The sequence below is a fragment of the Mustelus asterias genome, chromosome 1 (genome assembly GCF_964213995.1).
Source record: "Mustelus asterias chromosome 1, sMusAst1.hap1.1, whole genome shotgun sequence".
Classification (NCBI taxonomy): domain Eukaryota; kingdom Metazoa; phylum Chordata; class Chondrichthyes; order Carcharhiniformes; family Triakidae; genus Mustelus; species Mustelus asterias.
The window spans coordinates 536,786-552,776 of record NC_135801.1 but is presented as its reverse complement, the minus strand read 5'-3'; the positions used below and the strand labels follow the sequence as shown (position 1 = coordinate 552,776).

Below are 15,991 nucleotides of genomic sequence, written 5' to 3'. Positions count from 1 at the left end.
AGGAGAATGTTACGATGATGCTGTTTACAATCTATATTAACGACTTGGATACAGGGATATAAGGCTCTATAGCCAAATTTGCAGGTAACACAAAAATAGGCAGGACAGTAAGTTGCAATGAAGAAATAAGAACCTTACAAATGGATATAGATAGGTTAGGAGAGTGGGCCATAAGTGTGAGGTCATGCATTTTGGTCAGAAAATGGGAAGGCGCCTCATTATCTAAATGGGGAGAGACTTCGGGGTGCAGAGTGATCTGGGTGTCCTCATTCATGAGTCACAGAAAACTAGCATGCAGGAGAAAGCGAATGGAATGTTGGCATTTACAGCTAAAGGAATAGAATATAAAGATAAGGAAGTATTGTTGCAACCATACAAGTCATTAGTGAGGCCGCACCTGAAGTATTGTGCACAGTTTTGGTCCCCTTATTTGAGGAAAGATGTAGTGGCATTGGAGGTGGTTCAGAGGAGGTTCACTGGATTGATTCCAGAGATGAGGGGTTTGTCATATGAAGAAAGATTGAATAGTTTAGGCCTATACCCTCTGGAATTTAGAAGAATGAGGGAAGATCAAACTGAGGTATAAAAGATGATTAAAAAGTATGGATAAAGTAGACGTGGAGCGGATGCTTTCCCTTGTGGGGCATTCTGGATGAGAGGTCATAGTCTTAGGATAAGGGGTAGCAAATTTAAAACAGAGTTGAGGAGAAACTATTTCTCACATGTAGTGGAATTCGCTACCCCAAAGTGCAATGGATGCTGGGATAATGAGTAAATTTGAGGAGTTAGACAGATTTTTAATTGGTAATGGATTGAAGGGTTATGGGGAGAAGGCAGGAGAATGGGGATGAGGAGTATATCAGCCATGATCGAAGCAGACTCGATGGGCCAAATCGCCTAATTCTGCTCCTATATCTTATGAACTTATGAATGTGCAAATTCCACACAGACAGTGACCCAAGCCGGGAATTGAACCCGGGTCCCTGGCGCTGTGAAGCAGCAGTGCTAACTACTGTACCAATGTGACATTAACAAATCAGGTGAGCTTTTACAAGAAAACAATTGATAATAGTTTCACATGATAGCTTTTCAATTCCAGATTATTAGCTGAATTTAAATTCCACCAGCTGCCATGGTGGCTTTTGAACCCTGCCCTCAGAACAGTAACCTGGGCTCTGGATTACTAGTCCAGTAATATTACCACCTAGCATAACACCATAAGACATAGGAGCAGAATTAGGCCACTCGGCCCATCGAGTCTGCTGTAGAGTGGCTAGAGTGAATGTTGGACCCTTGGAGGACGAGAGGGGGGAGATAATAGTGGGAAATGAGGATATGGCTGAGTCTTTAAATAAGTTTTTTGTGTCGGTCTTCACGGTGGAGGACACAAATAGTTTGCCAAATATTAACGATAGAGGGTTGGCAGCAGGAGAAATACTTAATACAATTAATGTTACCAGAGAGGCAGTGCTGGGTAGACTAATGGAACTGAAGGTGGACAAGTCCCCGGGTCCGGATGGAATGCATCCCAGGGTATTGAAAGAAATGTCAGAGGTAATAGTGGATGCGTTAGTGATTATTTATCAAAACTCGTTGCATTCTGGGGTAGTGCCGGTTGATTGGAAAACGGCTAATGTTACGCCGCTGTTTAAAAAAGGAAGGAGACAAAAGGCGGGTAACTATAGGCCGGTCAGCTTAACGTCTGTAGTAGGGAAAATGCTGGAATCCATTATTAAAGAGGAGATAGCAGGGCATCTGGATAGAAATGGTTCGATCAATCAGACGCAGCATGGATTCATGAGGGGAAAGTCGTGCTTGACGAACATGTTGGATTTTTATGAAGATGTGACTAGGGCGCTTGATGGAGGAGAACCGGTGGATGCGGTGTTTTTGGATTTCCAAAAGGCGTTTGATAAGGTGCCCCATAAAAGGCTGCTGAAGAAGATTAGGGCACACGGAGTTGGGGGTAGTGTGTTAAAGTGGATTGGGGACTGGCTATCCGACAGGAAGCAAAGAGTCGGAATAAATGGGTGTTTTTCCGGTTGGAGGAAGGTAACTAGTGGCGTGCCGCAGGGATCGGTACTCGGGCCGCAACTGTTTACCATTTATATAGATGATCTGGAGGAGGGGACGGAGTGTAGGGTAACGAAGTTTGCAGACGACACAAAGATAAGTGGAAAAGTGAATCGTGTGGAGGACGGAGAAGATCTGCAGAGAGATTTGGACAGGCTGAGTGAGTGGGCGAGGATATGGCAAATGGAGTATAACGTTGAGAAATGCGAGGTTATACACTTTGGAGGAAATAACAAATGGGATTACTATCTCAATGGAAACAAATTAAAACATGCTACCGTGCAAAGGGACCTGGGGGTCCTTGTGCATGAGACGCAAAAGCCCAGTCTGCAGGTACAACAGGTGATCAAGAAGGCAAATGGGATGTTGGCCTATATTGCGAGGGGGATAGAATATAAAAGCAGGGATGTCTTGATGCACCTGCACAGGGCATTGGTGAGGCCGCAGCTGGAATACTGTGTGCAGTATTGGTCCCCTTATATGAGGAAGGATATATTGGCATTGGAGGGAGTGCAGAGAAGGTTCACCAGGTTGATACCGGAGATGAGGGGTTTGGATTATGAGGAGAGGCTGAGGAGATTGGGTTTGTACACGTTGGAGTTTAGAAGGATGAGGGGGGATCTTATGGAGACTTATAAGATAATGCGGGGGCTGGATAGGGTGGAGGTGGAGAGATTCTTTCCACTTAGTAAGGAAGTTAAAACTAGAGGACACAGCCTCAAAATAAAGGGGGGTCGGTTTAAGACAGAGTTGAGGAGGAACTTCTTCTCCCAGAGGGTGGTGAATCTCTGGAATTCTCTGCCCACTGAGGTGGTGGAGGCTACCTCGCTGAATATGTTTAAAGCGCGGATGGATGGATTCCTGAGCGGTAAGGGAATTAAGGGTTATGGGGATCAGGCGGGTAAGTGGTACTGATCCACGTCAGATCAGCCATGATCTTATTGAATGGCGGGGCAGGCTCGAGGGGCTAGATGGCCTACTCCTGCTCCTATTTCTTATGTTCTTATGTCTGCTCTGCCATTCAATCATGGCTGATATTATTCTTATCCCTATTCTCCCGCTTTTTCCCCATCACCCCGATCCCCTTATCAAGAATCTATCTATCTCTGTCTTAAAGACACTCAATGACCTGGCCTCCACAGCCTTCTGCAGCAAAACGTTCCACAGATTCACCAGTCTCTGGCTGAGGAAATTCCTCCTCAACTCTGTTTTAAAGGATCGGCCCTTCAGCCTGAGGTTGTGTCCTCTGGTTCTAGTTTTTCCTACTAGTGGAAACATCTTCTCCACGTCCACTCTATCCAGGCCTCGCAGTATCCTGTAAGTTTCAATAAGATCCCCCCTCATCCTTCTAAACTCCAACAAGTACAGACCCAGAGTCCTCAACCGCTCCTCATACGACAAGCTCTTCATTCCAGAGATCATTCTTGTGAATCTTCTCTGGACCCTTTCCAAGGCCAGCACATCCTTCCTTAGATATGGGGCCCAAAACTGCTCACAATACTCCAAGTGGGGTCTGAACAGAGCCTTATACAGCCTCAGAAGTACATCCATGCTCTTGTATTCTAGCCCTCTCGACATGAATGCTAATATTGCATTTGCCTTCCTAATTGCCGACTGAACCTGCACGTTAACCTTAAGAAAATCTTGAAAAAGGACTCCCAAGTCCCTTTGTGCTTCTGATTTACTAAGCATTTCCCCATTTAGAAAATAGTCTATGCCTCCATTCCTCCTTCCAAAGTACAGAACCTCACACTTTTCCACATTGTATTCCATCTGCCACTTCTTTGCCCACTCTCCTAACCTGTCCAACTTACATTACCAACAAGCAGAGGCCAACTTACACCATGCTCTGCCTCCACGACCCCCCATCCCCCTGGGTGACATGGCACCCCACCCCCAGTGACGTCAAGATCTGCCCAGCAATGATGTCAAGCCCTGCCCCAAATGGCATAATTGCCCTCCTGACCACACTCACCCTCCGCTCACACAATGCAAGGCACAAAATTACAGAAAAATACACAGATCACTGCTTCAGTGCTTTGTAATTGATGAATCCATCAATTGTTTCCCCCCCTCCCTCATTGTTCGGGGCCCAAGACACAACATGTTTCATTGTAAGTCTGCCTCAGCCACCATGCCAACTTTGAGGGTGAAGATCAGCCGTGATTGTATTGAATGGTGGAGCACAGTTGAAGTGCCGTATGGTCGACTCCTGTTCCTATTTCTTATGTTTTTAAGATGTGAAATTCTTCTACATTGATTTAAATCACTAGCATCACTCACTTGCCTGAAAGATGCTTGTGTGGGTTAAGGTGAATTCATGTTACACAATCTACATGGACTATTTAGTTGGATCACAGAAGCTGGTAATTAATTGATAAACAATTAGTGGCTTAATAAACATTAAAAACAATTTCAGTTAAAGTAATGACTTTACAGGCTATATTTTGTAACAGAAAAATCTGGTCATTTGTGATGCTGTTTAAGCCGAGTGTTAGAATAGTGCAACTTCGGCATTGCAGTTGCACATTTAATTTTTCTGAAGACAAAATTATGTTTTGTAAAGAGGCAGTAAATTCCGACCCAGTAAACTCCTGTTTTTTGCATTATTTCAAACTGCTTCCATTCTTGTAAAATCACAGAATCAAACAATGCTACAGCACAGTCCCTCATGCCTGTACCAGCTCATGTTCTTAAGCCTCATCAATGTGTGGCCTGGAGCTAAAAGACAGTCCAGAGAGGCACCAAATGGGCAAAGGTTAGGTCACAATGCAACAGTTCAGTGGAAGTTGAATGAAGATTCTTGCATTGAATGTCAGAGAATTCTGAAATGTTTGCCCAAAATATATACAAAATGACATTACCCAGAAAGAGGCCCTCCATTAGAAAGATCAAAGACCTGATGAGGGTTCAGAAGCTTCCGGAAGCTGTACAGAAGTTCTCGCCCTTTAAGGGCTCCACTCTTTGAGTTCACAAACAGAAGGAGAGGGTAGGAGTCCGGTGGTAGCTGTGTGACCTGACAGGAAAAAAAAACTCATTAATGAACAAAGATGGAAACACTGACAGACTGAAGAATGCAAGTCTATCCAGCGAAGCTAACTGGCTAAAGATGTACATTGTGTATCAGGTAAAAAGAACTTGATTGGCTAACACTCAAAATGTGCAACATATTAATAACACGCAATAGAGTAGATAGTAATCTAACACCCCAATTTGTGAAAGGAACAGAGTATGTATATATTTAATAAAAACAACCAACATTAATTACTTGATCTGTCAGGTATAGTGAACATAATCAAGATGGTACTAAAAATATATGGGGTTACATATCAGGAAAGGATAAACAGGCTAGGTCTCTTTTCTCTTGAAAAATGGCAGCTGAGGAGTGATCTAATACAGGTCTTTAAAATTATGAAAGTATGATAGAAAAGATGCAGTTTCCCCTTGTGGAGAAGAGCAGAACTAGGCCATTGATATGAGATAGTCAGCAAAAAATCCAATAGGGAATTCAGAAATTTCTTTACCCAATGAGAGGTGGGAATATGGAATTTGGTACCATAGGGAGTAATTAAAGTGAATAGTAGAGATATATATGGGGTGAAGCTAGACAAAGACCTGAAGCAGAAGAATAGAGGGCAAATTTAGAGGAGAAAAATGAGATGAGGTTTGAGTGGAACATAAACATCAGCATGAACTGGTTGGACTGAATGGCCTGTTTCTGTGCTGTATATCCCATGTAATCAAGACACAAAATTGGTGTCACGTAAATAATGTTTCAGATTTCCTCAATGTTCCCCTCCGTCAAAATTGTGATGTAAATGCAAGTTGTTGTATATAGAAAGGTTATGATAGTATTGGTGTATTTTCCAATGTTGAGCCCAAAGCACTCACTAACTTGATGCCTGTCTTACCTACATGGATCCTGCTGAGTGACAACAGGTGAACACAAACAAAATCATCACCTCAACTTTCAGTGAATAATGTTCGTTAGCAATAAAATATCATTAGCATTCACATTTTTTGGTGTCTTGAGGGTTTACCTCAATGTAAAAGCCATAACAAAGGAGATTTTGACGACAATGGGCGGGATTTTCCAGCTTGCACCAAGACTTGAAAATCCCGCCTGAGGTCAACAGACCTTTGCATGGTCCATGTCCCACCGGCTACAACTCCCGTGGTGTGCGGGACAGGAAAATTCCACTCAACGAATCTGGCAACACCGCAGTTCTCCATTAATCTGGTTGTTGAGCTTTCAATTACAACAAAATATGATATTTTGCAATTACATGATTTTCCCTCATCTGAAGTGTTAGTCTACCCAATAAAGACTCCTTTGGGACAGAGGCAGAAACCCAGTCAAAGCCTCGAAACCAAGGGTTCATAACCAGTATTGACTAAAATGTTCTTACTCTGCAAGGCAGGTAAAATTGCCGGCTCCAATGCACCTCTTCCCGATTCTCTCAACACATTCTATGCCCGTTTTCAGCAAGAGATCAGCGAGAGCACACCCTCCACCACGGAAGCCAAGGACGAACCTGTATCCGAGGTCACCACTGCCAACATCAGAGCAGCCTTCTCAAAACTCAACCCATGGAAAGCTACTGGCCTAGAAGGGGTACTTAGGTCCCACGCAGACCTGCTGGCAGGGCTATTCGCAGACATCTTCAACCTCTCTCTACAACAATCTGAGGTCCTGATCTGCTTCAAGAAGGTGACCATCATCCCGGTCCCAAAGAAAAGCCAGGCAGCGTGCCTTAATGACTGTTGTCTGGTGGCTCTGACATCCATTATGAAGTGCTTTGAAAGGTTAGTCATGGCACAAATCAATTCCTGTCTCCCAGGCTGTCTGGATCCACTACAGTTGGCCTATCGCCACAACAGGTCCACAGCAGACACAATCTCCCTGGCTCTATACTCAACCCTGGAACACCAAGATAACAAAGACACCAATGTCACACTCCTATTCATAGACTAAAGCTCAGCCTTAAACACCATTATTCTTACGTGACTCATCTCCAAACTTCGTGGGCTGGGTCTCGGCTCCTCCCTAGACTTCCTAACCCACAGATTGCAGTCAGTAAGGATAGGCAACAACACCTCCTCCGTGATTATCCTCAACACCGATGCTCCGCAAGGCTGTGTCCTCAGTCCCTTCCTATCCTCCTTATACACCTATGACTGTGTGGCCAAATTCCCCTCCAACTCAATTTTCATGTTTGCTGATGATGCCACCATAGTGGGTCGGATCTCAAACAATGACAAGATTGAGTACAGGAATGAGATAGAGAATCTGGTGAGCTGGTGAGAAGACAATAATCTCTTCCTCAATGTCAACAAAACGAAGGAGATAATCATCGACTTCAGGAAGCGTAGTGGAGGGCACGCCCCTGTCTACATCAATGGGGACGAAGTAGAAATGGTCGAGAGCTTCAAGTTTTTAGGTGTCCAGATCACAAACAACCTGTCCTGGTCCCTCCATGCGGACACTATAGTTATGAAAGCCCACCATGGCTCTACTTTCTCAGGAGACTAAGGAAATTTGGCATGTCTGCTACAACTCTCATTAACCTTTACAGATGCACCATAGAAAGCATTCTTTCTGGTTGTATCACAGCTTGGTATGACTCCTGCTCTGTCCAAGACCGCAAGAAACTGCAAAGGGTTGTGAATGTAGCCCAATCCATCACTCAAACCAGCCTCCCATTCATTGACTCTGTTTACACTTCCGGCTGCCTCAGCAAAGCAGCCAGCATAATTAAGGACCTCACGCACCCCGGACATTCTCTCTTCCACCTTCTTCCGTTGGGAAACAGATACAAAAGTCTGAGGTCACGTACCAACCGACTCAAGAACAGTTTCTTCCCTGCTGCTGTCAGACTTTTGAATGGACCTACCTCGCATTAAGTTGATCTTTCCCTACACCCTAGCTATGACTGTAACACTACATTCTGCACTCGCTTCTTTCCTTCTCTATGAACAGTATGCTTTGTCTGTATAGTGAGTAAAAAACAATACTTTTCACTGTATTCTAATACATGTGACAATAATAAATCAAATTCCTTAGCACAAAGGCACTTTGAAAATATGCTAATTCAACTGCCAATTTATGTGCTGTGCAACAATATTTAAAAGCAGATCGGATAAATGAAGCAAATTTAAAGAAATAACTAAAAATTATTTAATATAATTAATAACTTTTCACAAAGTTGCTAATTCCTCTACAAGTGCAACTATGTAACACAAACACATCAAAGAAAGTAAATCCATTGCAACAGTATGGCCCATAGTCTCCGAATGTCCGGGAATCATAACTGAAGGGTAGATGTGCCAGGATACCTCCTCCCCGGGAGATCCCTAGGCTATTGCCTGCAAAGTTCAACTTCTGTTGGACAATGGCTCTGCAATTGAACCCATCCAAAAGTACAATTTAAATCACAAACTTCAGATGGTTCTGAATGTCTTACAGTAATAGTTACCTAGAAAAAGTTACAATGCTTAAGACTATTTCTAACAGTATTGATCCGCACCCGCTCCCCAACACCTGACCCTCCCACTGACCACCTGACTCTACAAAATCCCAATCCTACCCATTAACTTACAAACCTACCAATCTAGCTTCTCCCCAACATGGAAGTGGCTGGAACTTGAAGCTTTATGATAGCTAGGGCTGTAAAAAGGGACTTGGCTTCCTTACCTCCAACTTTCCAGCCCTCGATAGAAGGCCTCAGGAGCATGCTGCCTTCCGAGTTCTTGCCCTGCCTGAGTCAAGAGGTTGGTGAGAAATGATCGACTGGATTTTGAGGTAAGCAACTAGGAGCAAAGTGGCAATTTGACTCTGATTGCCATTCTGCGCAAGTTCAACATATCTTTAAATATTATGGCCTATTCTTCCATTGTTTTAAATATTGTTTAAAATTTTTTAAATATATATTCTGTCCCTCAGAAATCTTTCTAGTAACTTCCCGACTGCCAAGGTTAGACTGACCGGTCTATAATTTCCTGGTCTATCCCTATCTCCCTTTTTATAATAATGGGACAATGTTGGCAGTCCTCCATCATCTGGCAGCTCACCTGTGGCCAGAGAGGATTTGAAAATTACTGAGAGTGCCCCTGCTATCTCCTCCCTCGTCTCACACAGTAGCTTGGGTATATCTCATCTGGCCCTGTGAATTTACCCACTTTTAAGTCTGCTACACCTGCTACTATCGCTTCTGTTAATTTCCTCTAATATTTCACAGTTCTCCACCCTGATGTCTACACTTGTCGTCCTTTTCCATTGTAAAGACCGTACCCATGTCTTCTGGGCGTACACACAGATTATCCATATGATTCCTAATTGGCTCTACCCTTTCCCTAGTTATTCTCTTGCTCGTTATCTATTTTTTAAAAACCCTTTGGGTTTTCATTTATTCTACCTGCCAAAGCTTTATCATGCACTCCCTTAGCTTTCCTAATTTTCTTTTCAAATTCCTCAATGTACTATTTATACCCATCTAGGGAATCTGCCGTATTGAGCCCTTGGTATCTGCTATAGGCTTCTCTTTATGTCTCTTGGTATCCAGGGTTCCCTGGTCTTGGATAGACATGGATTAATCAGGGAGCATCAACATGGAGTTATTAAGGGAAGGTCGTATTTGACAAATTTAATCACATTTTTTGAGGAGGTAACCAGAAGTGTTAATGAGGGTAGGCATTTGAGGTGATCTATATGGACTTTAGCAAGGCCTTTGATAAGGTACCTCATAGCAGAGTGGCCAAGAAAATGAGGGCCATTGGATCCAAGGCAAAGTGACACACTGGATCCAAAATTGGCCGAGAGGCAGGAAGCAGAGTATGATGGTCGAGAGATGTTTCTGTGACTGGAAATCTGTTTCCAATAGAGTTCTGCAGGGCTTAGTGATGGGGCCCTTGATTTCTGTGGTGATTTCAACTTAAATGCAGCGGATGGCACAACAATTGGTAGGTTAGAAGCAGTAAGGAGGATAGCCATAGGCTGCAGGAGGATATCAATGGACTGGTCAGGCAGGCGGAACAGTGGCAAATGGAACACTAGGCAGGGAAAGCATGCTGGAACTGTATAAAATGCTGGTTAGGCCATAGCTACAGTACTGTATGCTGTTCTGGACATCACATTATAGGGATGATGTGATTGCACTGGAAAGGGTACAGGGAAGATTTACCAGGATGCTGCCTGGGCTAGAGGATTTGTGATAGGAAAGTTTGGATCGGTTGGTGCTGTTTTCCTTGGGCAGTGAAGGTTGAGAGGGGACTTGACAGAGATGTATAAGATTATGAGGGGCATAGATAGGGTGGAGAGGAAGGCACTTTTTCCCTTAGGGGTCAGTAGCCAGGGGCATAGACTTAAGGTAAATAGGAGGCCCAAGAGGGGAGTTGAGGAGAAACATTTTCACTTTTCACAGAGGGTGGCAGGAGTCTGGAACTCACTGCCTGAAAGGGTGATTGAGTCAAAAACTCTCAGAACATTGTAGTAGTATTTCAATATTTGCTTATGCTACTGTAACCTCCAGGGCTATGGGTCAAGCGCTAGAAAATGAAATTAGTCTCGTCAAATCTTTGTTGACCAGCATGGATACAATGGGCTGAATGGCCTCCTTCTGTGCTGTAATCATCTGTAACTCCATATATGCATGTATTTAAAATGCATATAAGATAGGGAAAAACTGTTTCCAGCGTGGAGCTTTCTGTGCCATGAGTGCTGATTGAAGATATTTCGATCATCAAATCACCAAGGAATTAGAAGTGCAGGTTAGGGATTCCCAATGTTCAATTCTTTGATCCATACATGGCAGGAACCTCATTTAGCTATGCTCATATGTTGGAGGCACAGCAGATGCAAGTAGATAATTTTTTGAAAGCATAATTATCAAGCATTTTCCAAAGGAGGCTCCATTTGCACAAATACAGCAATACAGGAAACACAAAGACATGCATTATCTACAGACATAGGCTAGGACACACACTAAGGCGATACGTGGCTCCCTATTCTATGTTCTACAACTAACACTTACGTGGCTCCCTATTCTATGTTCTACAACTAACACTTACCTGGTATCTCCTGGGAAATCAGCTAATAACAGAAGATAGAAATTGGCAGAACAGAGAAAAAAATGTCACACTCCATGTTGCAATGTTTTGGTGAGATAACTTAAATAAAAGTTCCACAATGTCTTAGAAATGTAATAGACTGTTTTAAAAAAAAATAATTTATGGGTTGTGTGCATCACTGGCAAGGCCAGATCCCTAATTATTACAAATCCCTAACTGAAGTTGGGAAGGTGGTGGTGAGCCACCCACTTGACTGCTGCAGTCCTTGTGCTATAAGTACACCCACAGTGCTGTTAGGGAAGGAGTTCCAGGATCTGTAACATTTAATTAGGTAACAGTGACAGTGATCTGTAAAATTTAATTAGGTAACATTCTTTAATTGTTTGAGCCTCAGAGTATTTATTAAAAAGTTAGGCATCACTATAGCTATTACATCACTGGATGAGACAATCTAATTTCCAAAACCAAAATTTCCAAAATTCTTAAGCAAATTCCCTCATATTCCCCACTTTATATTTGTTTTTCTTCCCAACATAATTTTCAACAATACAAGTTTCAGTGACAGAAGCATGGGATAAATATCTACCATGAAAGGTAACACTCCCCTGCTACCAAAATCGATGGCTAATACCTCAAGTGCATTTCAATCATTGGGTCGTCCACAGGAATTGACTATTTCCAGTGTATGGATAGTCAAGGAAAAGATTAACTGAGATTTTTTAAATTATGAAGGTTTTGATAGATTGAATATGTAAGGATTAATTTCCCTGATCCACTTAATCTTGTAATTAGGAGAGGAGAGGTTGGGTGAGATTTCTTTACAATGGAGCATGGAATGTTTTGCCATAGAGGGGGTTGAGTCAGAGACCACAGGATCTTTGAGAGAAAACTGGACAAATATCTGAACCAGAGAAAGACACAGTAGTATGGGGAGAGATAAGGGCAGTGGGATTAGTTAGATTGACAAAGAACTGTGGGGAGATCAGAGGACAGTGTCATTACTATTGGATGAGCAGAAATTTCCTCCAATTAAATGCTCTTTCTGGCCCCTTCAGCATCCCTCATGTTTACCGTTCCACCACTGGTAGCCATGGTTTTCATTGGTTGGATTGTAAGCTGTGAATTCCTCTCCAAATCTCTCCCTCTCCCTTTAAGACACTCCTTAAAATCTCCCTCTTGGATCAAGGCTTTGGTCATCAAACCTATGTGGCTCAGTGTCTTATTTTGATTTATAAATCCCCTGTAAACATAGGAACATACAAATTAGGAGCAAGAGTAGGCCATTGATCCCACTTGAGATCCTCCCTATACCATTTGACTCCCTTATCAGTCAAGAATCTATCTAACTCACCCTTAAAATTTCAATGACTCTGTCTCCACTATTTTAAATTTATTTTTTCATAGGATGTGGGCAATCATGGTAAGACCAGCACTTGCTCTATCTTAAATGGGAGACAACTTATTTTTAAACAGTGTCCCCTGGTTCCAGTCTCTCAGCAAGGGGCAACATTCTTTCAGCCTTTGATCTTAAGACAACCCCTTCATCTCAGGACTCAATCAAGTGAACCTTCTCTGCACTGCTTCTATTGCAATTATTTTCTATTCATTCGCAGGATGTGGGTATCGCTGCCTGGGGCAACACTTGTTGCCCATTCCCAATTGCCATTTATTGTGGATTTGGAGTCACATGTAGGTCAGACCAGATAAGGAAAGCAGATTTCCTTCCTTGAAAGATTTTACAACAATCAACAATTAGACTTTTAATTCCAGACTTTTACTGAATTCGAATTTCACCATCTACTGTGGTGGGATTTGAACACAGGTCCCCAGAGGATTACCCTCTGTCTCTGGATTACTACTCCAGTGACAAAACCATTACGCCATCACCTCCCCAATTATATCCTTTTCCTAAATGCAGAGACCAAAGCTGCACACTATGCTCCAGATGGGGTCTCACCAAATGCCTACACAACTGTAGTAAAACTTACCTGTTTTTATATTCCGTCCCCCTTGCAATAAACAACAACATCCCATTTACCTCCTAAATTACTTGTGCCTACATAGTAACACCCAGATCCCTCTGAGTGCTGGAATCTCCATTTGAATAATATGCTGCCAAAGTGGACAAGTTTACATTTTCCCACATTATACTCCATCTGTCCACTTTTTGCCCAATCACCTAACCAATCAATGTTCCTTTGCAGACTCCTTATGTTCTCTTCACAACTTTCTTTCCTGCCCATCTTTGCATCATTGATAAATGTAGCAACCAAATTTTCGGTCTTTTCACCCAAGTCATTGAACCAGATTTTGGAAATAGTTTAAAGCCCCCGCACTGATCCCTGAGCAAATTCACTGATTATGTTTCGCCAACCTGAAAATAACCAAGAAGTGAAGTACAAGTTGACACAAGAGTTTGTCACACTGCCCGATCTGTACTTAGTGGAGACCTTTTTAAATTAAACAAATTTAGTGAAAACATTTTAAACTACTGTAATGAATTATGACGATGAAACATGTAATTTCCAGAAGACATTTGACAAGGTGCCGCACAAAAGGCTGCTGCATAAGTGTGATGGCTAATGTATTAGCATGGATAGAGGATTGGTTAACTAACAGAAAGCAAAGAGTGGGGATAAATGGGTGTTTTTCTGGTTGGCCATCAGTGACTAGTGGTGTGCCTCAGGGATCAGCGTTGGGACCGCAATTGTTTACAATTTACATAGATGATTTGGAGTTGGGGACCAAGTGTTGTGTGTCAAAATTCGCAGATGACACCAAGACGTGTGGTAGAGCAAAATGTTCAGAGGACACAAAGTCTGCAAAAGGATATAGATAGTTTAAGTGTGTGGGCAAGGGTCGCGGAGTATAATGTTGGCAAATGTGAGGTCACCCATTTTGGCAGGAATAACAGCAAAATGGACAATTATTAAATGGTAAAAAATTGCTCCATGCTGCTGTGCAGAGGGACCTGGGTGTCCTTGTGCAGGAATCTCAAGGAGTTGGTTTGCAGGTGCAGCAGGTAATTAAGAAGGCAAATGGAATTTTGTCCTTTATTGCTAGAGGGATGGCGTTTAAAAACAGAGAGGTTATGTTGCAGCTGTATAAGGTGCTGGTGAGGCCACACCTGGAATACTGTGTACAGTTTGGTCTCCTTGCTTGAGAAAGGAATTCTCTGGCACTGGAGGGGGTGCAGAGGACATTTCTTGCTGCCACAAAATATCTTAAGGGAGGTTGTGCTTTGATGTGAACTTTCACAGTGAACCAGTCCCTACTGATTCCACTCCAGCCTTTCCAGTACTTAATGGCAGGAATTCTCCGGCTGTTCAGTCCGGTGGGGTTTTCTGGCCTCGCCGTGGGTTTCCTGGCAGCGTGGGATGCAGTCAATGGAAAATCCTTTGACAATGGCAGGACCAGAATCCTGCCACTGCCAAGTGGCGTGCTGTCTCCCGCCATGAGAAACATGCTGCGGGGAGATCAGAGAATCCTCCCAATATTTCTGCAGTGCTTTGCTGCCCTCTACTGTGACAACACAATGTCACCATACACAGGAATGCTAAAATGTCAGAATTAGCTCAGTAACAGCAATCTGAAGATGGCCACGTATTGAAGTCCCATACCAGAAACACAAGTTCATAATCACAAAAAGGCCATTCTGCCCACTAAGCCATGCCAGTTATTTTAAAGCTATTTAATTCATCCTATTCACCTTCACTTTCCTCTTATTCCTCTTAATTCAGATAATCTGTTTTAGTGATGTTGAATTCAGGATTAATATTGGCCAGGACACTGGGGAGAACTTTCCTGTTTTTCAAAATAGTGCATGGGAATCTTTGGCATTCGATTGAGAGGGCAGATGATTTAAGACACTACACTTGGTCCCCAACTCCAAATCACCTCTGTAAATTGTAAACAATTGTGGTCCCAACACTGATCCCTGAGGCACACCACTAGTCACTGATGGCCAACCAGAAAAACACCCATTTATCCCCACTCTTTGCTTTCTGTTAGTTAACCAATCCTCTATCCATGCTAATACATTAGCCATAACACTTATGCAGCAGCCTTTTGTGCGGCACCTTGTCAAATGTCTTCTGGAAATTACATGTTTCATCGTCATAATTCATATTAATGAGTGACTTAGAGTCATAGAGGTTTACAGCATGGAAACAGGCCCTTCGGCCCAACTTGTCCATGCTGTACTTTTTTTAAAAAACCCTAAGCCAATCCCAATTGCCCGCATTTGGCCCATATCCCTCTATACCCATCGTACCCATGTAACTATCTAAATGCTTTTTAAAAGACAAAATTGTACCCACCTCTACTACTACCACTGGCAGCTTGTTCCAGACACTCACCACCCTCTGTGAAAAAATTGCCCCTCTGGACACTTTTGTATCTCTCCCCTCTCACCTTAAACCTATGCCCTCTAGTTTTAGACTCCCCTAGCTTTGGGAAAAGATATTGACTATCTACCTTGCCTATGCCCCTCATTATTTTATAGACTTGCACCATTAATTGTGAGACTCCACATTTTCCTAGGGCTTCTGAATTTTGAAAATGAAAGTTAATTATCATTGCTCTGCCATTAATTTATGTCACCGATGATCACTACTTCCCTGCTCTGGAGACTGGAGCATAAAATACAGGATGACAGTCTCAGTTCCCCACTGAAGGAGAGATGCACTGATGGGGGGCCAGTACTGAGGCAGTGCTGCTTTGTTGGAGATGCTATCCTTTAAATAAGATGCTAAATCATCTGTCCTCTCAATCGAATGCCAAAGATTCCCATGCACTATTTTGAAAAACAGGAAAGTTCTCCCCAGTGTCCTGGCCAATATTAATCCTGAAT

The 15,991-nt window shown here is 42.8% G+C and overlaps 1 protein-coding gene across 2 annotated transcripts in view; it reads right to left on the bottom strand.

Moving 5' to 3' along the window:
* Nucleotides 1-15,991, bottom strand: part of dgkq (diacylglycerol kinase theta) — a 211,730-nt gene that overhangs the window by 48,600 nt on the left and 147,139 nt on the right. For both annotated transcript variants that reach the window (XM_078200858.1, XM_078200917.1), the window contains one exon: nt 4,938-5,089. In XM_078200858.1, coding sequence (XP_078056984.1) covers nt 4,938-5,089 — 152 coding nt within the window. The remainder of the gene's footprint in view (nt 1-4,937; nt 5,090-15,991) is intronic.